We start from the raw sequence: 27715 nt of genomic DNA on the forward strand, positions 1-27715 counted from the left end.
GTTTATTGAGATGGAGTCTCGCTCTGTTGCCCAGGCTGGAGTGCAGTGGCACGATCTCGGCTCACTGCAACCTCCGCCTCCCGGGTTCAAGCAGTTATACTGTCTCAGCCTCCCGAGTAGCTGGGACTACAGGTGCCCGCCACCACGCCTGGCTAATTTTTTATTTTTAGTAGAGACGGGGTTTCACCATGTTGGCCAGGCAGGTCTCAAACTCCTGACCTTGTGATCTGCCCGACTCGGCCTCCCAAAGTGCTGGGATTACAGGCATGAGCCACCGCACCCGGCCAGCTTCGTGTGTATTTATAGCTGCTCCCCATCACTCACATCACTGCCTGAGCTCCACCTCCTTCATGCATTAGACTCCCCTAAGAGCGTGAACCCTATTGTGAACTGCGCATGTGAAGGATCTAGGTTTTGCGCTCCTTATGAGAATCTAATGCCTGATGATCTGAGATGGAACGGTTTCCTCCAGAAACCATCCCCCTGCTTCCCTGTCTGTAGAAAAATTGTCTTCTATGAAATGGGTCCCTGGTGCCAAAAAGGTTGGGGACTGCTGTCATAAATAACATTGAATTTCTTGTGGGATTTTTTTTTTGACACACCAGGCATGTCTCTTCCATTCAAATGCTATGGCTACAGAGGGAAAGGGTAGCCAGATAATTATCCACATGCTTCAAACCAAAAAGATTAAAAAGTTGGCGACTAGATCTAGTTGCCTGCCAGGATGACCAGCGTTATGCTGGTGTGTGCGTGTCCATGCCTCCGGGATTTTTCCAGGGTTATCAGTGTCAGTGTAAGATCTGATGGAATTTACTGATGACTCAATTTTCTTCACCAATCAAGGCTCATTCCTTGAGGCATGAGTTATGCGAAAAGCTTTTCTGCACCAAGTACTTTGAATCTGGTCTTTGGAATTGTCATAATTCTGACAGAGAACGCAGACCATTACCGAATGCTCTTCAGGTTACCCTATTTGCCTGTCACGTTGCTTCTACTGGCCACATCCTGCATTTCCTGTGGGACAGCATTTTCAAACTGATTCTAGTGTTTGAGCTGGAACCAAAAGAATGAAACTGTTTTTACCTAAGTGCATATTGCTGTCTCTGCAAATAAAGTACAACAATATGACTGACTTGTAAATATCTTCCAGGACAATGCTGTGATTTTCCAGTTGATTCTGCAACTTTAAAGATATAACCAAGTATAATTAGGCCATTCAAGGATGAATGGGTCCCACAGAAGCTAGAAATAGTTTACTTCCCGCTTCCATTTCTAGATGCAGAAGACTAATATTCACAGAAAAATTACGCAGACAAATTTTGTTTACTAGATCTAAAACATTCCTGCTTCTCAGAAAAACAAAACCAAAGGAGTATTTAAGATAAAGTAACAGTGAACGTGTTGAGACTAAAAAGTTTCCATCAACTAGTCCCATATGCACCCTCTACCCTTCACATAATCTCTTTGGACACTCGGCTCCAATTTTGCCTTATTTTTCTTCACATCTCAATCTACACCTTCCTAATATGTCCGGAATTGGTGGATTCTTGGTCTCACTGACTTCAAGAATGAAGCCGCGGACCCTCGCGGTGAGTGTTACAGTTCTTAAAGGCGGCGTGTCCGGAGTTTGTTCCTTCTGATGTTCGGATGTGTTTGGAGTTTCTTCCTTCTGGTGGGTTTGTGGTGTCACTGGCTCAGGAGTGAAGCTGTAGACCTTCGCGGTGAGTGTTACAGCTCTTAAGACAGCGCGTCCAGAGTTGTTCATTCCTCCCAGTGGGCTCGTGGTCTCGCTGGCTTCAGGAGTAAAGCTGCAGACCTTCGCGGTGAGTGTTACAGCTCATAAAAGCAGTGTGGACCCAAAGAGTGAGCAGTAGCAAGATTTATTGCAAAGAGCGAAAGGACAAAGCTTCCACAGTGTGGAAGGAGACCCGAGCGGGTTGCCACCGCTGGCTCGGGCAGCCTGCTTTTAGTCTCTTATCTGGCCCCACCCACATCCTGCTGATTGGTAGAGCCGAGTGGTCTGTTTTGACAGGGCACTGATTTGTGCGTTTACAATCCCTGAGCTAGACACAAATGTTCTCCAAGGCCCCACCAGAGTAGCTAGATACAGAGGGTTGATTGGTGCATTTACGAACCTTGAGCTAGACACAGGGTGCTGATTGGTGTGTTTACAAACCTTGAGCTAGATACAGAGTGCCGATTGGTGTATTTACAACCCCTGAGCTAGACATAAAGGTTCTCCAAGTCCCCGCCAGACTCAGGAGCCCAGCTGGCTTCACCCAGTGGATCCTGCACCAGAGCTGCAGGTGGAGCTACCTGCCAGTCCCGCGCCCTGCGCCCACACTCCTCAGCCCTTGGCTGGTTGATGGGACTGGGCGCTGTGGAGCAGGGGGCGGCGCTCGGGGAGGCTCAGGCCCCACAGGAGCCCACGGAGGTGGGGGAGGCTCAGGCATGGCGGGCTGCAGGCCCTGAGCCCTGCCCTGTGGGAAGGCAGCTAAGGCCCTGTGAGAAATTGAGCACAGCAGCTGCTGGCCCGGGTGCTAAAAGCCCCTCACTGCTCAGGCGGTGGGGCCAGCCAGCTGCTCCGAGTGCAGGGTCCGCTGAGCCCACGCCCACCCGGAACTCACACTGGCCTGCAAGCACCGCGTGCAGCCCCGGTTCCCACCCATGCCTCTCCCTCCACACCTCCCTGCAAGCTGAGGGAGCTGGCTCTGGCCTTGGCCAGCCCAGAAAGGGGCTCCCACAGTGCAGCGGCGGGCTGAAGGGCTCCTCAAGTGCTGCCAAAGTGGAAGCCCAGGCAGAGGAGGCGCTGAGAGTGAGTGAGGGCTGTGAGGGCTGCCAGTGCGCTGTCACCTCTCACTAATTTCCCCTTAGTTTATTTTTTGTTTAAAATGGAGTTTCGCTCTTGTTGCCCAGGCTGGAGTGCAATGGCGAAATCTTGGCTCACTGTAACCTCCACCTCCTAGGTTCAAGCAATTCTCGTGCCTCAGCCTCCCAAGTAGCTGGGATTACAGGCACCCACCACACCTGGCTAATTTTTGTATTTTTAGTAGAGAAGGGATTTCACCAGGTAGGCCCGGTTGGTCTCAAACTCCTGACCTCAGGTAATCCACCTGCCTTGGCCTCCCAAAGTGCTGGGATTACAGGCGTGAGCCACTGCCCCCAGCCTCCCCTCTTAGTTTAATTCCTGGTCTAATTGTAGTTGTCACATCCAAACCAGTCCTCCAACAATAGCCTGCTGAGGCTGGTCATGAAGGGGCTCCAAGCTCTGTCAGTAACTGGCCTGAACTTCAGGCTCTCCCAAGATCTGCATCTTCTCATTGGAAGCCTCTCACTGAAACAACTGTTCCTCCTGTTACCCTCTATCTCTGGAGGCTGATTTATTCTAATTCCCTTTATTCCTCTATCTCACTTCCACCACTTTTTCTGCAGGGTCCTGGCCAAGATAGCTCTTCTAGTCTAGCTCACCCGGCCCAATCTTTCTTATAAATTTTCTTAAATGTAACTTCAACTCAACCAACTTCAAGGTCACCTGTGATTCTTTCTGTAGTCAGTATTCCATCTGTTTGCACTGAAGCTTTATTCCTTCAATGCCTAATTTTTATGAAACTGATGAGACTAAGTTTCTAGTCTCATAAGTCATCAAATCTAGTGTCATGAGCAGAGAGGTTGTTGAGATGTATGTGGCAAGGACAGAGGACAGCTCTTCAACAATTGCCCTTCCTGTTTTTCCTGTAGGAATCGTAACATCATTTACATGTTATATCGAAATGGGCCATGAGTGTGTAGCTGGCCTTTTTTTTCCTACCATGTACTTGTGTGTTCTGGAATCAGTCAGCTAGAAAATATTTACCAAGTGTCTTAGGCTTCTTCACTGTAGTGTGCATTTAACGTACACAGTAAAGAATGAAGGCTGGCACTAAACTGTTAGCTAATCATCCGGTGTTCCATGTGAATGACAGAACACAGAATAAACCTGATGACACCACCACTTTATTTTGAGCTAAATCCTCATTTAAGTGAGAACAGGACAGGTTTCACCACTGCCTCCTTTGGCAACTTGAGTGGTGGTGTTCCCACCGAGTTTATGGCTGCAAAGATAGGTCTTTTCTCATATTTATGTATAAACAGGTACCAGTTTTGATTTTATTTAATCATTTCATACATTAACATACATGACACATCAAAATGAGAAATGCACAGTTTAACCGTTCAACAGCTGGCCTTACTTCAAAAGAACACTATATTCATATTAAACATTTACAGTCTTTCCATCTAACTTTACACATGTCCTAAATCATTTTCCAGCACTTCTCACATAGAAGTCTAGTTTTGCTCTTTAAAATCACCATCTGTATCACCCCTAGTAGACGCGAGGGTTTCCCCAATTACATGCTGAAGAGAGCCAGCCACCACCCCACCTAAAGACATCCAAGCAGCTCCAGAGCCTGCCTCCGAGGCCACCCCTTCGCCACGGCAGTCTCGATTCCAAGAACTGATTATCTGACACTAGTGAACCAGCACTAAAGGCTGTAGGGTGTGACTACATCACAGTTCCAGAAGTAAGGGGACCATGGCCAAGAGAAGCCCTAAATGACAGAAGCTCATTAAAACCAAGTCCCCCAAACCTCCTGAAACATCGTTAGCAAGGAGCTACTGCTTTCCTTTCTTAAACATGTTTTGGGCATGACCACACTCTGGAAGTGGTGAACTGTTACACATTTGGTGTGTGTGTACATAACATCAAAAACTACTGTGTGAAACTAGAGAATGTCTGATTAAAGATTTCAATGTATATCTAAAAACTAACTCAAATCGTTGACCAGCACTTTCCCAGTATCATAACGATGCGGCTGACCATCTTCTGCCTTCACTTTACACCCCATCATAGCACATTATTTGTGCACAACTAGTGAGGTCTGTGCGGCTCATCATCCCCATGACCAAGTCGGTCTGTGTTGAGTCATATCATATCATTCATTCTGTGCTGGTTTTAGAAGTCACCATAGGAAACATGAAGTCACATCCTGGTCAAAAAACTGTCCATTTCTCAAACAGAGAAAAACCTGAGATACGAGGCAGCAACTAGCGACACTTACAGGAAGGGAAAGAACAATGACAACACCCGCCCAGCCCCACCCCCAAAGAGCTGCTGTTGTGAATTAAGGCTTCAAAAGAGGACCCACATTGTAGCTGATAAAACTCAAGCCAGGAGGATGTTTGAAAGCCGATCTGCACTATCACTTGTTCCAGTGACCTCCTATGTTCAGCTGCCAGGACCGATTCCATACAGTGATTGTAGGTTGAGGACTGAGGACGCCCCTTTGCTCTCGCTCCATTTTGATTTGCTTTTTACACTGAAGACACGCCGGCCAGCGTTTCCAAAAACAGCTTGGCCATGGCTTTTGCACTCTATTCACAACTGATCAAAACTCAACGGTCTTCTCAGCTTTCTCAACCGTTTTATTCTGAATATTCCTTCCTCACTAAAGCCTCTCTCAGCCCTACTAGTAAATGTGAAAGTCTGAGGCAATTATAGAAACATCAGCCCCATCGCATGCCGAGGGGATAAAAGCCACTAAGGAAATAGGTTTCCTGCTTCTCCTCAGCAATTTGTACCTTTCTTAATCTTCCCATAATTTACCTCCCTAGGAAGTTTCCTATAAAATTCTGCCATATTATTACATTTTACCAACTGTATCCATGCAGTGAAGCAGAAAGGGCAAAAACATCTGCTTTGGCTGAGAATTTGAAGGTGCTGCTGCTCTGCTACCAACCCAAATAAATTCACATTTGGCTTGAAACCAAGTTCATCTTTATTTAAAGGATTGACAATCCCATTTTAAACAATTCTTTGATTTACAAAGAGGGAGGTAGACTCGTTAGCCTCCCAACCTTAGCTTAAATCGTGATGTTGCCAGGTTCCTGGTGGTTCAGCTGAATCCTAGACAGTTTCCCTTCTCTTCCTAAAGCTGAGAAGAAAAAAAAAATTATCTCCATCTAGGCCCACGGGAATTTCGTGCATAGACAGTTTGAATTGGTCTGAAAAGTGTGACTAGCTACCTATTCACAATGCCTAGAAAATGGGCTACCAGATATGGTAGTGGTCAAAGCCCCGACTTTCCTGTCTGAGGTACTGGGTTTGCTCTAAGGTAGACCTTGGCAAGGCCCCTAATGGTCCGTCCAGCAGAGTGATGCTCATGTCCCTCGGCTGTCAGGTGAGCGTGGGTTTGTGAAGCAGCTTTGGATAGGATCATTTCTCTTGGATTTACCACTAGGCTCTGTCCCTAACAGGGTCTACCTACCTGACCCCCAAGCTGGCTCAGTCTCAGCGCTAAGGTGTACTATGGAAGGGTCCGGACAAAGACTAATATTTGAGATCTCTTAGTAGCACAACGTGAAAATGGTAGGGGATTTTGTCCTCCAACACCAAAGACACTTGCTTTTTTAAGAACAAGAGGATGTGTAATTCACTGAATAAAATGGTTTTCCTCTGTCTAGGGGGGATTCTAGCATCTGCCCTTCCATTTTTGTTGAGAGAAGTATTAGCTGATCTCTCAAATGCAGATGTTAAGAGAGTAACAACTGGGTTGATCCACCTGTTGCTTTTACACCATAGCTCCATTTTCCAAAAATATATATGTATGTACATATATATATTTCAGATTTACAGGGAATTTTTTTGTGAACAAGAAAAAAAAATTGTCTATAGAAGTCACAAGTGTCTTTCTTCTCAGGAGACCTCAATGATTTCCATGCTGCCCGAAAAGCTAGACTGACTGCCCACTTTCCCCAGCTCTTCCCGTGACCTGTTCTCTGACATGATGCTCTCTCCAAATTCCATTTGGCAGCTTCTGCGTTTAAACTGCTTTTCAAAGGGGCTCTCTTCGTGCCAGCTCCGCCGCGAGTCAGCTCTGTCACTTGGCTTCTGCCGCCTGCGCACAGAATAGACTTGGTCTCCGCAAGTGGGCAGCTGGCTGCAGCTGTAGGCAGAGTAACTGGCACTGCCTCCGTAGATGGCTGAGGCAGAGTAGAAGTGTGAGGACTCTGTGGCAAAATACCAGCTGCTGGTCAGGGAAGGGGTAGAGGTCTGGGGGGCCAAGATATCCGAGTGCCAGCCCTTGAGGCCCAGGCCAGCAGACTTCGTGAGGTGCTGCTGGCTGGTGGAAAGGCCGAAAAGGAAGCTGGTGTGGTAATTGTCCTCCACGCTCCCACTTCGATGCAGTGGAGATAAAAGGGACCTCTGGCTGGTGCCACTGCTGCTGGTTCTGACCGAATGCAATCGCTTGCTCTGGCTGTCTGAAGGCCTGGTGGTCTGCGGCTTCTTGGGGATGCTGGCTTCCTCCTTATCAGGACTGGTTTCGGGAGTCTGCTCCGATAGTTCCTGAACAGGGGAGAACTGGCATAGCTTGTTGGTCCCATCCAGAGTAGTGGAAGGTTTGTAGTATTCCAAAGCATCTTCTGATGAGGAGAAGCCATGTAAGGATGCTGCCATGCTGGCTGAATATGAAACTGATTTGATATCCAGAGAGAAGGAACGCTTGAGCTTATTGCTGTCTTCCAGCCTGTCTGCAGACAGGTGCAGCCCACTGAGCGCCTGTACCAGCGGGCTGTCCTCTAACAGCGACGGCTGCACGCTGGGCACGCTGGGCACGCTGGCGGGATGCACGGGCCTTTGTCCTGCTGCCTCTGAGGTAGCAGAGTCGGCACAGGGTGGACTGAGGGGCGTCTCGCTTTTCTGTCCACCCTCTGAGACAGCAGGGACAGGTTCATTTGGCTTCTCCAGGTGCAGCAGCTTGAGTTTGCTCTTTGGCCCTGATGCTCCAGTCTGGTTCTTAATCTTCTTCTCATAGTCCAGGAGTTGGCCCAGAAAATTGAAGTTTGGAGATATAGTAGGTCTTTTTTCTTTCACAAATCTGCAGAGAGAGGAAAAAACAAAAACCCGAATTTTACAACTACACTTTATCTTAAGAATATTAAGTGAATAAATGAGATAGGGAATTATCAGGCAGACCTCAAAAACTTTGGAAGATGATTGGTTTAAAAGTTCGGGGAGATGCTTCAAGGTGGAGAATACAAAGGCCCTAGGCACTGGGGAAGCTTTGCACACATCCTGGAGTATGCCAGAAGAGGCAGCTGGGCCCCAAAGGCTCTAGTTTTTGCCTCCTTATTTTCAAAGGCCCAGGGCTCCCAATGCAGCTGATAAGAGATGGTATGGGGTTTTGTTGGTGGTGGTCTTTTTTTTTTAAGAGACAGAGACTTGTTCTGTTGCCCAGGCTGGAATACAGTGGCATGATCATAGCTCACTGCAGCCTCGAATTCCTGGGCACGTGCAGTCCTCCCACCTCAGCCTCCTGAGTAGCTGGGATTACAGGACTACACGCTTGGCTAATTTTAATTTTTAAAGTTTCTTTTGTACAGAAAGGGTCTCACTGTGTTGCCCAGGCTGGTCTTGAACTTCTGGGCTCAAGTGATTCTCCCACCTTGGCCTCCCAAAGTGCTGGGACTACAGGTGTGAGCCACCATGCCTGGCCAAGAGATGATTATTTATTCACCACCAAGGACACCCCTGACACACACACACCAGTGCTACCATCAAAAGTACAGTATAACAGCCACTCTCCTTCTTCAATTTCCAATGTCATCCCCTCTTAAAGTCACCAGTCACTTCTCAAGACAGTTCACATTTTAAATTTAATGACAAAAAGAAGATGGTATCAGATGATCAAAGTATCAAAGCAACACTTCTTTTTATAGTCAACATGACAGACTAACCAAGACAAAGTGGTCTCTGTGTGCTAAGCACTGTGCTTATGCACTGAATCATCATTTCATCCTCAGAACTACCCTTTATCAGGTGGGTGTCATTATCCCCATCATATAGCTCCACAGAATCCTTAAGTGACTTGCCCAAAATCACACAGCTACTAAATGATGGTGCTGGATTCAAAACCAGGCTGGTCAAATATCTGGGTCCATTTTTGTAACCACTATGTTAAAAAAAGATTCATCAAAGGATCAAAACTAATACTAGATGGCTTTCATGTTTCATGGAGGAAATAAAGACTCAGAGATGACAGACCAATTCTTCAGCGGCCCCTGCACCTCATGGATACTTTTCAGGTGATGGAGGAGTAGAACTACACTGAAAATTTGCATTTGAATAAGGAACAAGAAAAAAAAAAAAACTTGGAAATCAAGTAACCTAAAGCAAATTCACAAAAATAGAAATAACTGGCTCAAGAATAACAAGTATAAATGTAGGGTGCTCATAATGAGACTTCATAACGTGATAGAAGGGTGCCTTTTCTTCTGATTTCTACATGGAGCAGGAGGACCTCAGGGAGGTCTGAACGGCGGCATGAGAGCTCGTGCAGATGACCAGAGGACCCACGTCCTCCAGGCTGCCGACTTAACATGGGAAGCTGTTTGGGCAGCTCATTTCTGTTTTCCAAACTTTGCAATTTGAGAAAAAAAAAAATCCAACTGTTAAATCAGGCCTGCTCCATGAGTCTCTATATTTTTGATTCCTTATCAGATAAAAATGAACCATCTCTACCCAACGAGACATGCAGGGGAGTCAGACGAATCAGAGACTGGAGGCAACCCAGTCAAAATCACACACACACAATCTGGCCGACTCTAGAATGTAGGAAATTTTACTGAAGAATGGAGTCTGACAGTTAATCTGGTTCATATTTGCATATATGAGGCTTTTTCTTCCCAGCAATCCAAAGTTTGAAGCAGAATAGAGATTCTGCAGTGAGCATTCTATTAGAGCTTCCCCCCCCCGCCCCCCGTCATATGCAAATTAAAACAAAGGATACTTTTGCATTTAGGGAAAGCAATAAACTCATGTAACAGGATAGAGATCTCTGCCTGGATCTGTTGTTCCTTAAACATAAAAAGTGGCTGAGGATGAATCTGACACATGTGAAGGCAGAATTAATGCTAAATAGTAAAACAGCATTCTTTTCCAATCTTCACAAGACCATTAAAAAATCCACAGTAACCTGTAAAAAGTGTGACTAAAATAATCATGATCTGCTTTAATTTGGTTACCCATCCTCATCATTCTTTATGTTTCAGGTCAAATGAAAAGCCAATCACAGAAGACATTTTCCTGCCCTCACCTGTAAGCTTCATCTAAAGACATGTCCATCCTCTTCATGATGTAGGCGATAGCGATGGTGGCGGAGCGGGAGATCCCAGCTAAACAGTGCACTAGGACACATCCATTGGAGGCTTTTGCTTTCTCTGTATAAGTCAAATGGAAGAAAGGTCACTACTAACTATTTTGTTCAGCAGTGAAATCTTGTTTCCATTTACTTACTCAGTGTCTTCCACCTGAAAACCTCTACGCAAATCTCATCTGTGTATATCATATTTATCCTCGCAATATTCTTTTGAGGAGGCAGGGGAAGATAATTCCCTCACCATTGACATGCAGGACAACTGGGGTCCAAAACTGTTTGTTAATAAGCAATTCGTTAATAAGCAAGCTACTACTAACTCAGGTTTCCTGACTTATGTTAGTATTTTCCCCTAAGATATGGGTAATATTTAATATATTCCTGTTATCTGACACTTCAAATTTTTCCCTGATTACCTAAGAAATATAATTACATTTTTTAAAATTATTATTACTATTTCGAGATAGAGTCTTGCTCTGTCGCCCAGGCTGGAAGTGCACGATGTCGGCTCATTGCAATCTCCGCCTCCCGGATTCAAGTGATTCTCCTGCCTTAGCCTCCAGAGTAGCTGGGATTACAGGTGTGCAGCACCATGCCTGGCTAATTTTTCTATTTTTAGTGGAGTCGCGGTTTCACCATGTTGGGCAGGCTGGTCTCTAACTCCTGGCCTCAAGTGATCCATCCACCTCAGCCTCCCAAAGTGCTGGGATTACAGGAGTGAGCCACTGCCCCTGGCCTCCCTATTTTAAGCAACTTTTCTGTATGTCATAAAATGGCTTAACTTTATTTACTGAGTTTTAGAAGAAAACCTTGTATAGGCTATGAATCAGGTTTAGCAGGTCACTTTAATGAGATCCAAGAGAACTTTTATCCCTTCCTTGATACCAGGAGTTATTGTCTTATGGCATTATCTCAATTCCCCACAACATGATGGAAGGACTCACGGACACTTTGTTAGAACCAAAGAACCAGGGAAATCCAAGCAGTGCTGCCATCTCTCACTGCTGAGGGGCTTAACAATATGTACATGTGGCAGGGGACGAGGTTATTCCACACAGCCTGGAAGCTACTAACATTCTGGCCAGTTCCATGACTGCCTCAATTCTAAATAATTACATGTGTGCTCAGTCATGAAGCTGAATTCTCCCCTTTTCATTCTTGGTAGATACTACCAAAAGTCTACTGAACCTTGTGTTAAAATTCTTGCGATTAACAGATGCGCAAAGAATCTTACTTTGGCAGCTGAATAATACAAAGCTATTCAATCTCACTGCCTATGCTATAAATATAAGTTTCTAGTGTAATGATTATTATATATAACATAATTATTCATCATATATAAAGCAACATACAGGTTTTGGGTAGTATATGAATAATTAAGCAGCAAGCAGCTTCCCTTCTAGATCGGGAAACCAAACACAATAAAACAATAACAAATGAATACCAAGCAACACTCAAACAAAGAATTGCATGCTATACAAGTAAGAACATATAAACTCGTGTACACAGTCTCATGCCTTCCTGTGCCTCCAGCGTCCCCTTCCTTCTCAGCTATCATTTACCCCACGTTACTCTCAGTGTTTCCTTCCCTTTCTGCCCTGCTGCTAAGAAGCTCAAAGGTAAGGTTTCTACTCAATTTCAATAAGTAGCAATTCAGACTTTTTGTCAGTTACTGTACATTTCCTAGCCCCTATTACTTGATTATTGCTCCTTTATACCATTATAATGTGTATGTGTGAGAATATGTGTATCTTTTGGTTCTAACCTATTATTGAAAACTGCTTCAAATCCTTACTGGAAGGAGTCTGGGTTTTTGTTTTTTAATGTTGACAATACTCTCTCATTAATTTTAATAATTATCTATCTCAAAACCTAGATTATAAGGACCTAGAAGGATCTTGCTTGCTTCTAACAATCCCCCAAAAGATTTAACACTAGGCACATGGTAGGCATCCAGCTGATACTGGCTGATACATATTTTCAAAAGAGATTTTAATAAAAAAAGAAGGCGGCTGGAAGGAAATAAAACAATGACAGTAACATGCGTTACGATGTTGAGGTTATAGGTTTCCTTTTCTCTGTTTTTCAAATTTTCTGCAATGTGCTTACAACTGTTTTTATAACCACAACTCTTTTGATGACGTCTTTTAAAAATGAAAAAAACAAGTGACTATACTGGAGTTGAGGTTCACCAGCACGCATCTTGGGAGACATGAGCCCTAAACTGTGTCTTCAAGCAAAGGAATTAATTTAACACACAGAACTGGCAGAGAGGAGAAGGGAAATGTGTGCGAGAGAGAAGGGAAATGTGTGCGAGAAAGCCCTGCAGTGGGACTGAGCAAAGTGCTCATTCGAAAACAGCCTGCCTTGGAGAAGAAACCAGAGAGAAGGTTTCAAAGGTGGGAAGCAGGTGTTTGAGGGTGGTGGGAATGTTAGGCTAAGGGCTACATTTGTTTTTTCAGACAGGGTCTCACTCTGTTCATCCAGGCTGGAGTGCCATAGTGCAAACATAGCTCACTGTAACTGTGAGCTCCTAGGCTCAAGCGATCCTCCTGCCTCAGCCTCCCAGCTAGGACTACAGGTGCACACCACCATGCCTGGCTAATTTTTAAAAATTTTTTGTAGAGACAGGATCTTGCTATGTTGACTAGGCTGGTGTCAAACTCCTGGCCTCAAGCAATCCTCCTGCCTCCGCTTCCCAAAGTGCTGTGATTACACACGCTGCACCTGGCCAAGGCTACCTTTTTAATGTAGAAAACTAAGAAGCCTCTTCAGGTTTCTGAATAAAGAACGAGAAGACAATGATGATGAAAACTGGAAACAAGCAGGTGGCCATTACCGCAATTAAGGCTAAAATCTAGGTTAAGAAAGGGGAGAGAGAACTGCAAATGAAAAGGGCAAAGATGCAGTGAGGATGAGAAGTTACAAAAGCTAAAAAGAAGGAAGTAATACTAAGAGGGGTTACAGAGTCCAGCTCAAAGGACAGAAAAAAGGAGGAACTTCAGATAACAAATTTTTAAAATATTTATTAACAGCAAATTATGAGTCGGGTACTTTACAAGGTGTTCAATGGACATTATCTATTTTACTTATTTTTATTTTCTCTTTTTGGTTTACTTTTTTTCTTTTTTTTCATTTTACATTATCTATTTTAATCCTCACAATATCCCTGTAAGGTAGGTATATTATCTTCAGTTTCCAGATCAAGAAACTGAAGTGCACAGAAGTTTGAAGTAACTTACTCAAACCACTTCACTAATAACCAGGGGAGGCAGGACTCAAATACAGACAGTTTGCCTCCAAAATACATGGTCCTAATCACCTCCCTATGTTGTGTCCATGCAGTCACGAGTTTGGCATGAGGAGAGCTGGAGGAAGAGCCCAAGAGACAGTGAAGAGGAAGCAAGAGGCTGTATACATAGCCAGCTGGGTTTGGGGGCACCTCATGAGTATCCCATAGCACATACGGGCAAACTCTGTTACTGGCACATTAACTAAAAGACAAAACTCCACATAAACCTGAGTCCTTCCAACCAACCCGGAGACTTACCCAAATCTAATCTAAATAACAACAACAAAAAAGAAAAAATCCCTATGAGCCTGTAAGTCATTAAGGGGGTACATCTTCAAATGACATGCTATCACTAACCATGGCTTAAAACCCCACAGATCCCTAAAACTTAAAGTATAATAATAAATAATAAAAAAATATAAAAATTAAAAAAAAAATTTACATTTATCTTTAAGAATTTGTGTTTGAGAATAATTAGCTCTTGCCATTCTACTACTCTGTATGTATGTGGGTTATCATTCTTGTGTCTTTCTTCTGCTTGAATAAATAAAAAGCAAGAACAACAACAAAAAACCCCACAGAGGAGAAGACTTAGCAATTGTAGTGAAGGCTGAATTCAAAAAGTGGCCTGGAGATTTTGCCTTGAATTACTTGGGTGGGATAAGGATGATGGCTGTAATAGAACCAAGCAAATGAAATACTGATAAGTATTTGCAGATATTACAAATAAATTATAATATGTATTTTGTGTGTATGTGTTTAACCAAGTTGCAAAGTAGTTAAAGTTCTTTTGTATGAATGAAAGTGGCATGATGACCCCAATATCGTCCATGAAAGGAGAAAATAAGTTGGGAGCAAAGTTATTCATATTCTCTATTCTCTTCTCTTTTCTACTAAACTTTGTCTCCTAAAGCCCACACATTGTCATGACTTAAGAAAATCATGTTCTCTTCTAGATAGATTTTGATATCTGATTTTTAGCTGAAATTAGAGCCAATGTCTCTGGATGTGACGTGCAATGGGAACATTAACCATAGTTTATTTTTTTTATTTTTATTTTTTTTGAGACAAAGTCTCACTCTGTTGCCAAGGCTGGAGTGCAATGGTGTGGTCTCGGCTCACTGCAACCTCCACATCCCAGGTTCAAGAGATTCTCCTGCCTCAGCCTCCCAAGTAGCTGGGATTACAGGTGCCCGCCACCACGCCCGACTAATTTTTATATTTTTAGTAGAGACGTGTTGGCCAGGCTATCGCAAACTCCAGCAACCTCAGGTGATCCCCCCATCTCGGCCTCCCAAAGTGCTGGGATTACAGGCGTAAGCCACCGTGCCCAGCCAATTGTTATTTTTTAAAGAGGCAAAAACAATGATTTGCTGAATGTTTTTTAGAAGTACAATGGGAGGGTGTGTGTTAACTTGTGGGGGTTTGTTTGTGATTTTTTTTTTTTTTTTGAGATAGAGTTTCACTCTGTTGCCCAGGCTGGAGTGCAGTGGCGCGATCTTGGCTCACTGCAACCTCCGCCTCCTGGATTCAAGCAATTCTCCTGCCTCAGCTTCCCAAGTAGCTGGGACTACAGGCATGTGCCACTACGCCCAGCTAATTTTTGTATTTTTAGTAGAGGTGGGGTTTCACTATATGTTGGCCAGGCTGGTCTCGAACTCCTGACCTCAAGTGATCTGCCAGCCTCGGCCTCCCAAAGTGCTGGGATTACAGGTGTGAGCCACCTGGCCATTTGTTTGTGATTACTTTAATATGAACTAAGTCATTTATCTTCAGATGTTTCACAGAATGAATCCTAATTGAAGATGAAACCCTCAGCAACTGGAAATCTTGAAAAAAGGCAAGTGTTTTGGAATTACTTAAAGTTCCAAAAGCATTAAATAGAATATTCCCCTCACAGGTGAAAATTGTAATATGGGGCTTAATATACATAATTCCACTTTTTGTTTTTGAGACAGGGTCTGGCTCTACTGCCCAGGCTGGAGTTCAGTGGCACAATCTCAGCTCACTGCAACCTCCGCCTCCTGGCTCAAGCAATCCTCCCACCTCAGCCTCCCGAGTAGGCGGGACCACAGGTGCACTGGTAGAGACAAGGTTTTGCTATGTTGCCCAAGCTGGTCTCGAACTCCTGGGTTCAAGTGATTGCTTGCCTCGGCTTGTTAAAGTGCTGGGATTAAGGCATAAGCCCCTGTGCCTGGCCAATTCCACTTTTTTTTTTTTTGGAGACAGAGTCTCACTCTGCTGCCTAGGCTGGAGTGCAATGGTGCAATCTTGGCTCACTGCAAGCTCTGCCTCCCGGGTTCATGCCATTCTCCTGCCTCAGCCTCCCGAGCAGCTGGGACTACAGGTTCCTGTCACCTCGCCCAGCTAATTTTTTGTATTTTTAGTAGAGATGGGTTTTCACTGTGTTAGCCAGGATGGTCTCAATCTCCTGACCTCATGATCCACCCGCCTAGGCCTCCCAAAGTGCTGGGATTACAGGCGTGACCCACCGCGCCTGGCCAATTCCACTTTTTTGAAAGAACTGGTTCTTTTATTTTTAATTATGGTAATGGTAACCAATTCAGAGTAATTATGGATTAGGGTGCTCCAACTTATGTAACAGGGGGAAAAAAAATTCCTTACATGGAACATCAAGAGTCACACACTGTGGTATGTTGCTCAGGAGCTAGCAGTGTTTCTCCTCTGCTCAGCCACTGTCCACTAAAGCCACATTCCAAATACACATCACCAAGTTACCACCCAGCAGATCTGATCCTGTGGCACCAAAATGCCTCAGTAGTAAGTACCCAGGGGCCAGAGAAGCTCCAGAATTGAACAAGCCCAGGAAGCACAACAAAGTATGGCACAGATGAGATCCTGTCAAGACCACTGCCAGGAAAATAACCAAATGAGTGTGTGTGTGTGTGTGTGTGTGAAAATTCTATTAGATCAAACACTACCTGAAATTATTGGCATGTGGACCCCGGCTCAGAAACACTGACATAAAGACTTAAATGTAATGGGATTTGTTTTCAAAAGATTTGACTTTTCTCTGTAAAAAACACAGCAACAAGGCAACAGGGAATATTACCGAAGTTTCCCAAAGGCTTGTATAGGATTTGAAAAAGTTGGGGGAAGAATTTAACCCTAAAAGCTTAACTGATTTTCAAACACCTGCAAATACATAATTACAGATCCTGTGAAGCTTAACCTTGGTGGTGTTAAATGTTAGCTAGAATGTCACAAGGCCAGTCCTTAGGGACAGTGTGACACACACGTCACCTTGACCACTAGATGAGTAAGCTGCACCACGTGCTGTTTTCAGACTTTTGAAATCTCTGAAATAGGCTCCTTTTCTCTAAAGAAAAAATGGGGGGCTGAGGGGGTTCACCTACACATGAGACGATCACCCACAGGACCTGCAATATTATTTGAGCTACTTACCAATGAAATCTACTGATTTGTCCAACCACGGCAAAATTTTCTCACAAAAGCTGTCATTCACAGGCACACGCAGGAAATGAGACTCGGGGATAAAGTCAGGCTTTGGACAGGTGTTGCTGGCATTTAACACATAACCGATCCCATTCTGCTGCATCAGCTCCTGTGGAGAGAAAGAGCAGCAGTTAAAGTGACTAATAATATAGTAAACATGATCATTCTGAAAGAGTGAAGTTTAATGCGATGATAAAAATGCCCAGTTTCCTTGAAATATAATTCATTCAGATCAGTGAAGTCCAAAAACCTAGCAAAATGACATCCAGAGACAAGTTTAAAGAAAAAAAAATTTAAGGACAACAAAGGCTATTTAAAATAGTATGCTTGAAGCCCACGCATCATTCATATAGTCAAGTCTCTATTATCTTCATTACTAGAGAGAGAAGTGGAACAAAGAATACAAAAGAAAACAACAGTTAATATGATTTTAGAATATATGAACACACAACATTTTCTTCCCACACGGAACACGCTGGTTCTCTAAGATACAATTCTAGTCATTCTTCTCACTCTAAATACTCTCTTTGAAGGCTGCACTTACTTCTATAGTCTTAATTACCAGTTCTACATGCTGATGGCGTGTGTGTGTGTGTGTCTCCTCTTAAATTTCCAACCCGTATCTCCACCTACCTACTGACTATCAGGATGTTCCACAGGCCCTTCACATTTAAAATGTCAGAAACTAAACATATTCTCTTTTTCCCTTTTCTGCCCCCAACTCCCGCCTCCTCTCTGTAATCCCCAAATTGGTTTAGGGTAATAACATCGACCCAGCCAACTAAGCTGGAGAATAAAATGGGGCTCCTTTCTCTTCCCCATGACCCTCATCCAAATGGCTGCCAAATCCTTTTGGAATAACCTCTTCCATTGATCCTCTCCTCTCTATACCCATTCACTGCTCAGTAGCCAAGATAACCAAAAAAGCCACCAGGAGCTCTTGAAGTTTGCAGTGGTTTTCTCTCTAAACCATGTTCTGAACAACTAGAGGAATCTTTGTTATGATTAACCCCAAGCTGGGTGCTTTATCCACATTCTTTTCATTTCCTTGAGTCTCATTTCCTGCTCCTGTCCCATATAGCACCCCCAATGTCAAATGTATACCCACCCTCTGTTCACACGATTCCCGTGCTTAGAAGGCCCTGTCCTTCTTCCGGAAGACACTCTTCCCACTTTTCCTACTTTGTTTAACCTCATCTGTGAACTCTTTCCCACTCATGCATAATTAACCATTCAGTTCTCTGTCCTTCCAAAGTACTTTGTTCACACCATTAATTAAGCACCTACCATAGTGTGTTACCATTAACAGATAATTCTCATCTCCCCTGTTATGTAATGAAGTAATGAGTGAGATCTTGGACCGCGTCTTGTTTTCGCACCTTCAGCCCAGCTATAGAGTTGCACTCAAAACAATCTGTTCAACTGACATCCATCCACCATTTAGCAGGCAAGCCCACACAAACCCGCTTCATTTAGTCATCCCCCTGCTGCCTCTCAGGAGATGTTCCAAGCCTGGAATAATTATCTTAGTCTAAGCAATCTCGGTCATTTCTTCCTTCTCTTGGAATACTACCTTTTCTACAAATCTTTTCCAACTACCTGAAAGAAAATTGGCAATTTTCTTCCTATATTACCCTTCTGAAACATGCCAGTTCCCTAATCTCTTCATTTACTACATTTGGCACAATAAATATACTTTATTTTACATAAAAGGTGAACAGCAGCCGGGCGCGGTGACTCATGCCTGTAATCCCAGCACTTTGGGATGGCCGAGGCAGGCGGATCACCTGAGGTCGGGAGTTTGAAACCAGCCTGACCAACATGGAGAAACCCCAACTCTACTAAAACTACAAAATTATCCAGGTGTGGTGGCACATGTCTGTAATCCCAGCTACTCGGGAAAGTTGAGGCAGAAGAATCGCTTGAACTCAGGAGGCAGAGGTTGTGGTGAGCTGAGATCGCGCCATTGCACTCCAGCCTGGGCAACAAGAGCAAAACTCCATCTCAAACAAACACACAAACAAAAAAGTGGACAGCATAAATCCAGATTGTGTATGCAACCATCTCTTATCTCTGAGATGACAATGTCAATAAACAGCTTTTGGAACTAGGTGGATTTCTTAGATTGGCCAACACCCTTCAGCTATGCCAGAGCCCAAGTCTTCTGATGGTCTCATGCTTCTGTTAGGTTAACAATCAGGCTACGTAGATCTTAATGGTATTTACTACAACCTTTAAACTTTTGTACATGTAGCAAAGGTTACATTTGTTTTTCTATGTGTGAACCCAAGCTGAGTTTATCTAGTACTATCTGATCAACAACAGGGTGCAGAAACTGATTCAGGATCACTCATGTAAGAACAGAAGTGGGTCACTGGAGTTAAATCAGCCTTTGAGGACTTTCTCACCAATAGTCCTTTCCACCAACGGTACTACATTTTTCTCCTTTCCACCAATGGTACTACAGATATGTTAAATTAAAAGTAAAGGAATTAGTAATATCCCTATCCACTCAATTCAATAATGAAGAAATTACAGAAGTTTCTGAGACATGAGGTGACTCTAATAGTGCTACACACTGTACACAATCAAAAGACAACAGGAAATTCTAAGAGAAAACATGTTGCAAGTCAATAAGGACTGTCAAAATTGATTTTCCATAGAAAAAATACGATGTACACTTCTGACAAGTAACCTTAATAGCCTACATTTTAAAGAAATGACAACCTATATTAAGTCAAAAAATATTTATTGAGCACCTTTGTTAGAGACCTTTTAATTAGACAATGACACACGGTACTGATTAAGAAAATCATATCTAACATTTAATGAATGCCTACAATGTGCCAGGTACTGTATTAAGCATTTAAATGGACTGTCTCATTTAATTCTCACAACCATCCTTTGATGTGGGTTCAATTATTGACCTCCTGGGGTCAAGTGATCCACCTGCCTCAGACTCCTGAGTAGCTGGAACTACAGGCATGTGCCACTGCTCCCCTCAAATTTTTAAACATTTTTTTGTAGAGACAGGGTCTCGCTGTATTGTCCAGGCTGCTCTCAAACTTATGGCCTCAAGCGATCCTCCTACCCTGGCCTCCCAAAGTGCTTGGATTATAGGCATGAGCTACTATATGCAGCTAGTAAAATATTTTAAACGCAAAATGGACTGAGAAAAAATTAAATAATTTCAATGGCTTTATTTATAAAATTTTTAGCTTAAAGGGTCTATTGATTAAATGTACTATCCAGATGCTACCTGAAAATTTTTTTGGAATAGTAAGATGGGACTTGATAAATAAAACAAGTACAATTTGTAAAAACAAACAAACCAAAAAAAAAAACCCCTTAAATACTAAATATAATTTGGCTACTAAATTAAATATCATAAATAAGTGCCTTCTTATCTGGATTGGTAGTCAGTGGAAAAAGTCAGTTAAGGGGGAAATCATTAAAAATGATATATACATACTCGAAACATTATTTTAACTTAAAACAAATAAACATGCATGAATACACTGATTTCTGATGCAGGACCACAGCTTCTTGTTTTCTAGGTTAGCTGACTGGAGTTCGTAAGCAAATCACACCTAAGTGTATCTACCACTGATACTTTTCATTTTTTAAAGAAGAGCAGGAACTTGTAAAACACTATCAGTGCCAAAGCCTTCTAGATTAAAACTGTCCCCCAAATACTTTACAGCTCCCTTATTCCCACCTAATTTGACAAATATATATATGGCAATCTGTCTTTCCTGAATCTTTCCAAAGCACCGGACTTAGGTCACAGAAAAGCATCTCTCTTCCTTCACATTTCATTGGTGTATGTCCTATTTTAATTAACATACATAATTATAATAACAAGTCCAGTGGCCTAAACAAGTTCGAGAACAAACACAACTGATTCTTGGTAAGTATACTATTCAAATGGTGGAGGCAGATGTGCTACAGCAAAGAGCCTACTCATGCAGCAGGCATTCACCTTCCAAAGATGTGGGGAAGAGATGTCGTGGAATCTCTGGAGTCAGTTAAGAGAGTTTCTAAAGTTTCATGTAACTGTTGTTAGTTTGCTCTCTTGATTTTTTTTATTTATTTATTTATTTATTTTTACAAACTTCAATACAAATGGCTGGGAGGGGATCTTAATTTTTGTTGGTGTTTTTAAGACACAGGGTCCCACCATGTTGTCCAGGCTAACCTCAAACTCCTGGATTCGAGTGATCCTCCCATCTCAGCCTCCCGAGTAGCTGGGATTACAGGCGTGTGCCATCATACCTGACTCATCTTATTGTTTGTAATGGTGAAACTGAGATGGAACTATAATTATGAAGAATGAGTCTGATTCTTTTGTGGAATAAGGATTGCTTTTATTTATAGATACGTATCAATGACTTCTTACTAAATTATAAAAAGATATTTATATAATTCATTCAGTTTAGTTTCAGCATGTTGTATAAAACATACACAACTGAATATTTACTCTGCCCTATAATTAAACATCATAATCTTTAAGCTTCTAGAGAGCAGTCACCATATGCTGTTAAATATTTAGCTCAACTTTGTGCTAAGTCTGCAAATACACACTTTCTACTGATTAGATAATCCTTCTTCACTGGCCTTCAAAGATCCTTCCAACACCTTGGCCTCACAGTTCTTTGAACTCCTCATCTTGGCCTCTCACTCTCATGAGATCTAGCCTGGTCTCTGTCATTACCAATAACCACAAACCCTCCATAATCTTGATTTCATGCACCCTACTCTTGGACGACTCTTCCACTTTCCAGCTCACTCGAGATCTCTTATACTACACTACACCCAGAATCTGTAAACCCCTGCAGGAGGACCTACAGTCTGATGATCTACTAATTTTCTCTGTCCTTCATCCCCATGATGTCTGTCTTCCTTCCTTGCCCAATGTAAATTCTATAATCAGTTATTACAATCACTCCTTTCCTTTTACCCCAACTTCCTCTGCCCTCATCAATTGTTTGTACTCATTTGGCAAGATTACAACCCTAGTTAAGTCTAATTCCCCACCTAGTCAGCACTGCCCATGCCACTGAACATGGCCAGAGAAAAGCACTCCACAATGCTACCTGATCTCACTTTCAATTCATACTCCTCAGCAATCTCTGTATTTCCCCAGTCCATTCACTTTTTCTCTTTCCCATATGCCATTGTTTCCCTTTTTCTTCAAACTCCCTATATGTCCCCACTCATCTTCACTCACAGCTGAAGAATGACCTTGCTTCCTACTACAATGGAAAAATTGAAACAGTCAGAGGCAAATTTTGATAGACTTCCATCACCACATTTACCCATCTCTCAGCAAATGCGCCCAGATACTATGCCTTCCCACCTGCTGTTCTGGATGAACTGTCCACACTCGTAAGGCCAATCCCTCCGCTTGCTAAATAAATCCATCCCCTCTTGCTCCAGAACATAGCTTTGTGATTCTCCTTTCTCCTACATCAGTTTTCCACTGTACAGGATCATTCTTCCTACCTGCAATCAAACAAACCATTATTTCTCCCACCTTAAAAATATCTCCTCTCAGCTTCGCTTCTCCCTCCAGCCATTACCCCATATCTTTGAAATTCCTTGAAAGAACCCCTTCTACTTGATATCTCCAACTCCACTCCTCCTGTTATCTCCTGAACCCACTCCATTCAGGCTTTCACCCCCAACACTCTACCAAAACTGCTCAATGATCACCAGCGATAGTCATGTTGCTAAATCCAATGACCAATTCTCAGTCTTCATCTTTCTTGACCTAAAGTACTACTTGGCACACTTGACTGCTCCTTCCTCCTGGAAAATACGTTGTTTATTTGCCTCCCTGATTACTTGATTTCCTTCCTTCCTCAATATTTACTTCTCAATATTCTTTGTTGGTTCATTCTCAACTCCCCAGACTTTCAGGGTGGGAGTGCTCATGGCTCAATCCTTTTCTCATCTATATTTTGCCTCTCAGTAATTATCTGATCATCTCTTATGACATCAAGTACTGTCTGTATGTTAATGACTCCCACCTTTATACCTCCTCCTTCAGGGATCCCCCTGCCCCATTCATACATCCATCTGTCTACTCAACATCTCCACTTGGAAGTATAACAGGCATTTCGAACTCAGCGTGTCCAGAACTGACTCCTGCTCTTCTTACAGACTCCATCTCAGTTCATGGCAACTGCATCTCCGAGTCTCCTTGACACCTCTCTTTTTCACACACCCCTACCATCCAATCCTATTGGCTATACCTTCAATATAGAGCCCAAATCTCACCATTACTGCCACCTTGACTTCAACACATTACCATGGAGCCTCCTAACCGGCCTTCCTGCTTCCATCCAGTAGGAAATTCAGCCTATATTCAACACAGAAGCTAAAGTGATCCTAACAATGTAAGTCAGATTATGTTGCTCCTCTGCTTGGAACCTTCCAATGACTCCCTCTGAACTCTTTTTCTCAGAGTAAAAGCTCCCGTCTTTACAAGTCCTATGTAGAAATCTTGTATTGTCTGGATCTGCTCCTATTACCTCTCTGACGACACTCTCCCATGCTCACTGTGCTCCAGCCACACTGGCCTCGCTCTTCCTTTAGCATACCACATGTGCTTTGCCTTGGTGGCTTCTTCTGCCTGTACTGCTCTTCCTCCAGATATTCAAATGGCTTACTGTTTGACCTCCTTTGAGTGTTTGTTCAAATGCCTCTATCTCAATTAGGCCACTTTGATCACCCATTTAATTACAACCCACACCTCACAGGTAATCCCCAGCCCTCTTACCCTGTTTTCTTCATAGCACTCATACTGTACTATACTATGTAATTTACCTACCTTTATACCTTTATACCCTTATTATGCTTTATACCTTATTATGCTTCCTATCAAGTTTCTTTCTCCTAGGATGTAAGCTAATGAAAGCAGAGATTATTGTCTCATTTCCTGGTGTACCCCCAGCACCTAGAACACTGTTTGGCACATGGTAGAGGCTCAATAAACATTTGTTGGGTGAATACATGAACGAACCCTTATCCCTGAAGCTGACTAAAATCAGTATCTAGTAACTGGTTTATTAGCATCTTCTAATGAGAAACCTTCATATATGTTCCTTGCACATTTTCATTTTACAAGTCACTGTAAAATATCATTAACTTACATTCATTTCATAATTTAAAAAAGACTGTTTTTCCTGGGTTGAAAATTTTAGATTCTCAAATTCATTAAGAGAAGGTTTTCTGAGTAAATTAACAGAAGGTGTGTTTACTTAATGTTTAAGGACATGTACATTTCATACAAGTTGCATGGGTTACAAATTAGGATATAACTATTTATTTTGAAAAATAATCACCAAGGGCTTACTATGCATCAAGGTATTCTGGGGCATAAAAAAGCAAGTGTTCTCACTGAGGGATGAATAGTCTACTAGCAAATGTAAGACAGTTGCACGAATAATGCACGAATAATGATGATACAAAGAGGTATCCGATGAATATAATGTAGCAGGATAAACAAAATGGCATTGGAAAACAGGAGTAAAACCAAAGGGAAGGATTCTGAGAAGACTATTTATAATGGGAACTAAAATTGTCAGCTGAAGCTCAGATGGCGGTAGAGGCATTCCAGATGGAGTGTAGAAAATGAATGAAGACCAAGGACAGGACAGAAATATCTGGGGTGCACTCACTAGGCGAGTGTGTCCAGACATTGAAAGAGGATGAGCAGAGGAAGAGAACAGGAGAGGTAAGAACTAAAAAGGTGGTATTAGGTCCTAGAAGGTCTTAAATATCAAGCTAAAGAGTTTTACTGCCAAGCTACACAACTTTATCAAATGCCATACTGAGAAGACTGATCGATTTATTAAAGCAAACTCCTAAAGGATCTCTTCTTGGAAACAATTCATTAGTGCTTAGTGTGGAATCTCAGTGTGGCACGGAATAAAGTAAAGTACATGGGTAACGGCCCCAGAAAAACCAGAGCACAGCCCAGCGCATTACCACTCATCGCCTGGGTGATCTTGGGAAGGTTACCTAACCTCCGATAGCTTTAATTTCCTCACCTGTAAAATAAGGCTAATGATGTGTATTTTGTAAAGCCAGTATGAGGATAATAAAGTGCCTGACACATAATATAGGGTCCCCTGAAATGTTAGTTCTCTTATTTTATCTTGTTGTAAAAATTACTTGTAAATTGTATGGTATATGAATTATATCTCAGTAAAGCCATTACACACACACACAAAAAAAGCCCATGATGTATATTTTTCACTAATCCAAACTGTCTTTTCTCCTAATTGGTGTTAAGTAGGGAAATTACATTGAATACAGCAGGCGAGGTTCATCTGCAAAGTGAAGACATACTCCCCCTAAGGATTTAAATAGTGATTCTAGTTTCAACACACAGTTGAGTAAACTTTCAAAAATGATTATCTGTAAACCAAGACAAATTTCATTTTATTATTATGATTTCCATTCACAACTTTTCTCCCTTTAAAACTTTCTCTCTCCTAACCCTGAAATAAGCTTTCTCCTGCAGTCAGACTAATTTCTAAATACGAGTTCTATGATCCTTTGATGCAGACTGTGAAGTAGTACAGAGAGAACAGATTAATATATGGCCTTAATGAAACTGCTCTGTTTGGTCAAATTCTCTCTGTTCAGTGAGGCTGAGGACAGAGATCTCATTAAATAACCACAGGCATTTCAATTCTAGATAAAAGAATTGTAATTTTTCTTTCTGAAGTCAATTCCATGACTAATTTTGCATTTGCCCATCCATTTGCCTTCAAAACTGGCCTCAAGTCCTACTTAACTCCATCAAGCCTTCCTCAAACGACAAAACACACTGTATCTACTACTCACCCTAGTAGGCTGCATAGTCTACCCTAAGATGACAATGACAAGTGTCCCTATAAACCAGGAACTGTGCTTGGCATATGCCATTTCATCTGAATGTTACATGAACACCAGGAGGCCGGAGTTATTGTGGCGTGTAGGTAAAGAGACTGAGATGCAGTAACAGCTGAAGTGATATGGCTGGTAAGGTGGAGAACTGGGATGCAAAACTGTCCACCCCTAAAGCTGGCTCTCAACCATCATGCCGTGCTGCCTCCACACTGGGAGGGACACTGTAGTCACCTTGTCATGTCAATTGTTGTTTAATGAATAGGTCTTGTCTAACCAACTTGAACACTGTATGGTGTTCTACATAGAGTGACATAATAGACATTGAAGAAATATTTTATTGATAATTTTGACACTCTTTTGTGTTCCTAGATCATATATTTCCACTGGAAACTCTGAAAGCATTCTTAGCCTATATTGTGTTTAGGCTATTTGTTGCCTACCTCTTCTAAGAAAACAACAGAGAACGTAGCAGTCAGTCTTCCTACCGCGTACCAGGCAGAACAGTAAGAAAGCCTAGGAAAACCAATTTTGCATGTTAAGAGGCTGAAATAAGAAGCTATACAAAAAATGTTGACAGCAGATTATTTAAATGGGGAAGGAGCAGGCAGCAGAGAAGAAGCTGCAGTGGTTCACCTCAGATACAGTTCTGCTTAATAACTACTCCCAATAGGTAAGTCAGTCATATGCTGCATATATTTAAATGTGAACAAAAGTCTGCATTTGAAATTGTAACTGATAAGAGAGAAAAGCAATCAAGAACTTTTGTCTTTCACAGAGTAACCAGACATTCTTTCTCAAATCCCACTCATTTCAAATATGAACTAGGCATCAGCAGATGACTTTTATTTAGTACAATAAGCTGCTCCCATTTCAGCTCTAGTACAAAGACTAGAGGATGAAAGAACACATTCTGAGAAACAAAAGTACAGTTGTGAGGGAAAAGGAAAATAAAAGTATGTTTCTGGTACCGATGACTTCTTATGGTCTTCTACAAAAGAACCATGTCTTTAAAACATCAGTAAAAATTAATACATGCTGAGACCTATACTGTCCAATAAGGTAGCCACAAGCCACACATGGCTACTGAGCACCTAAAATGTGACTACTCCAAATTGAGATGTGCTGTAAGTATAAAATACACACCAGATTTTAAAGACTCAGTACAAAAAGAGACTGTAAAATATCTCAGTAATTGTGTATACTGATTGCATGTTGAAATATTATTTTAGATATACTAGGTTAAATATGTTATTTTTAAACATTAAAATTAATTTTACCCATTTCTTTACTTTTAAAGGCCACTGGAAAAATTTAAATTATGTATGTGACTTGCATTATATTTCTATTGGACGGTACTGGTATAGATGATGTTGCAGAAAAAACAGGGAAAGAAATTCTCAATTGTGACTCAATAGACTTAAGATTTCAGTCCTTCGTAACAGCCTGCTATAGAGAATTCCTTTTTCCAGAAGATGGGCATTTTTGGTGTAATATAAGCATGGGACTTAAAATTACAGCAGCCTCGGTGTACATTTGATCTGTGCCACTGACTAGCTCTGAAGTCCATGACATAATCTCGGGTAAGTGACTTAGCTCAGGGCAAATGTATCTCCTAATCCTATTATGAGGGTTAAATGCAATAATATAAAAAGCCAAGCATTTTAAATGGGAAACATTATGATTCTCCCAAGAAAATTTCTGTGACATGCTTCTAACATATTTTGGTGGCACTTCATTTAAAAAAAAAAAAAGACTAATAGGGCAGGCACGGTGGCTCACGCCTGTAATCCCAGCACTTTGGGAGGCTGAGGCGGGCAGATCACGAGGTCAGGAGATCAAGACCATCCTG

The 27715-nt window shown here is 42.3% G+C and overlaps 2 protein-coding genes across 11 annotated transcripts in view; one reads left to right on the plus strand and one right to left on the minus strand.

Moving 5' to 3' along the window:
- Window positions 1–14228, plus strand: part of BORCS5 (BLOC-1 related complex subunit 5) — a 127403-nt gene extending 113175 nt beyond the window's left edge. For 5 of the 7 annotated variants that reach the window (XM_063593365.1, XM_063593366.1, XM_063593361.1 and 2 more), the window contains one exon: window positions 10090–14228. Coding sequence is in view for 1 of the 7 variants with exons in the window: in XM_055095413.2 (XP_054951388.1) it covers window positions 13539–13691 (153 nt within the window). In the remaining 6 variants the exon portion in view is untranslated. The remainder of the gene's footprint in view (window positions 1–10089) is intronic. The other 2 variants (XM_063593363.1, XM_055095413.2) reach the window with 1 other exon arrangement.
- DUSP16 (dual specificity phosphatase 16) overlaps window positions 4117–27715 on the minus strand; it is an 88415-nt gene continuing 64816 nt past the window's right edge. For all 4 annotated transcript variants that reach the window (XM_034935395.4, XM_055095409.2, XM_055095410.2 and 1 more), the window contains 3 exons: window positions 16912–17071; window positions 10134–10257; window positions 4117–7916 (listed from right to left, as the gene is read on the minus strand). In XM_034935395.4, coding sequence (XP_034791286.1) covers window positions 6734–7916; window positions 10134–10257; window positions 16912–17071 — 1467 coding nt within the window. In that variant the 3' untranslated portion in view covers window positions 4117–6733. The remainder of the gene's footprint in view (window positions 7917–10133; window positions 10258–16911; window positions 17072–27715) is intronic.

This window comes from Pan paniscus, chromosome 10, assembly GCF_029289425.2.
Source record: "Pan paniscus chromosome 10, NHGRI_mPanPan1-v2.0_pri, whole genome shotgun sequence".
Taxonomy (NCBI): domain Eukaryota; kingdom Metazoa; phylum Chordata; class Mammalia; order Primates; family Hominidae; genus Pan; species Pan paniscus.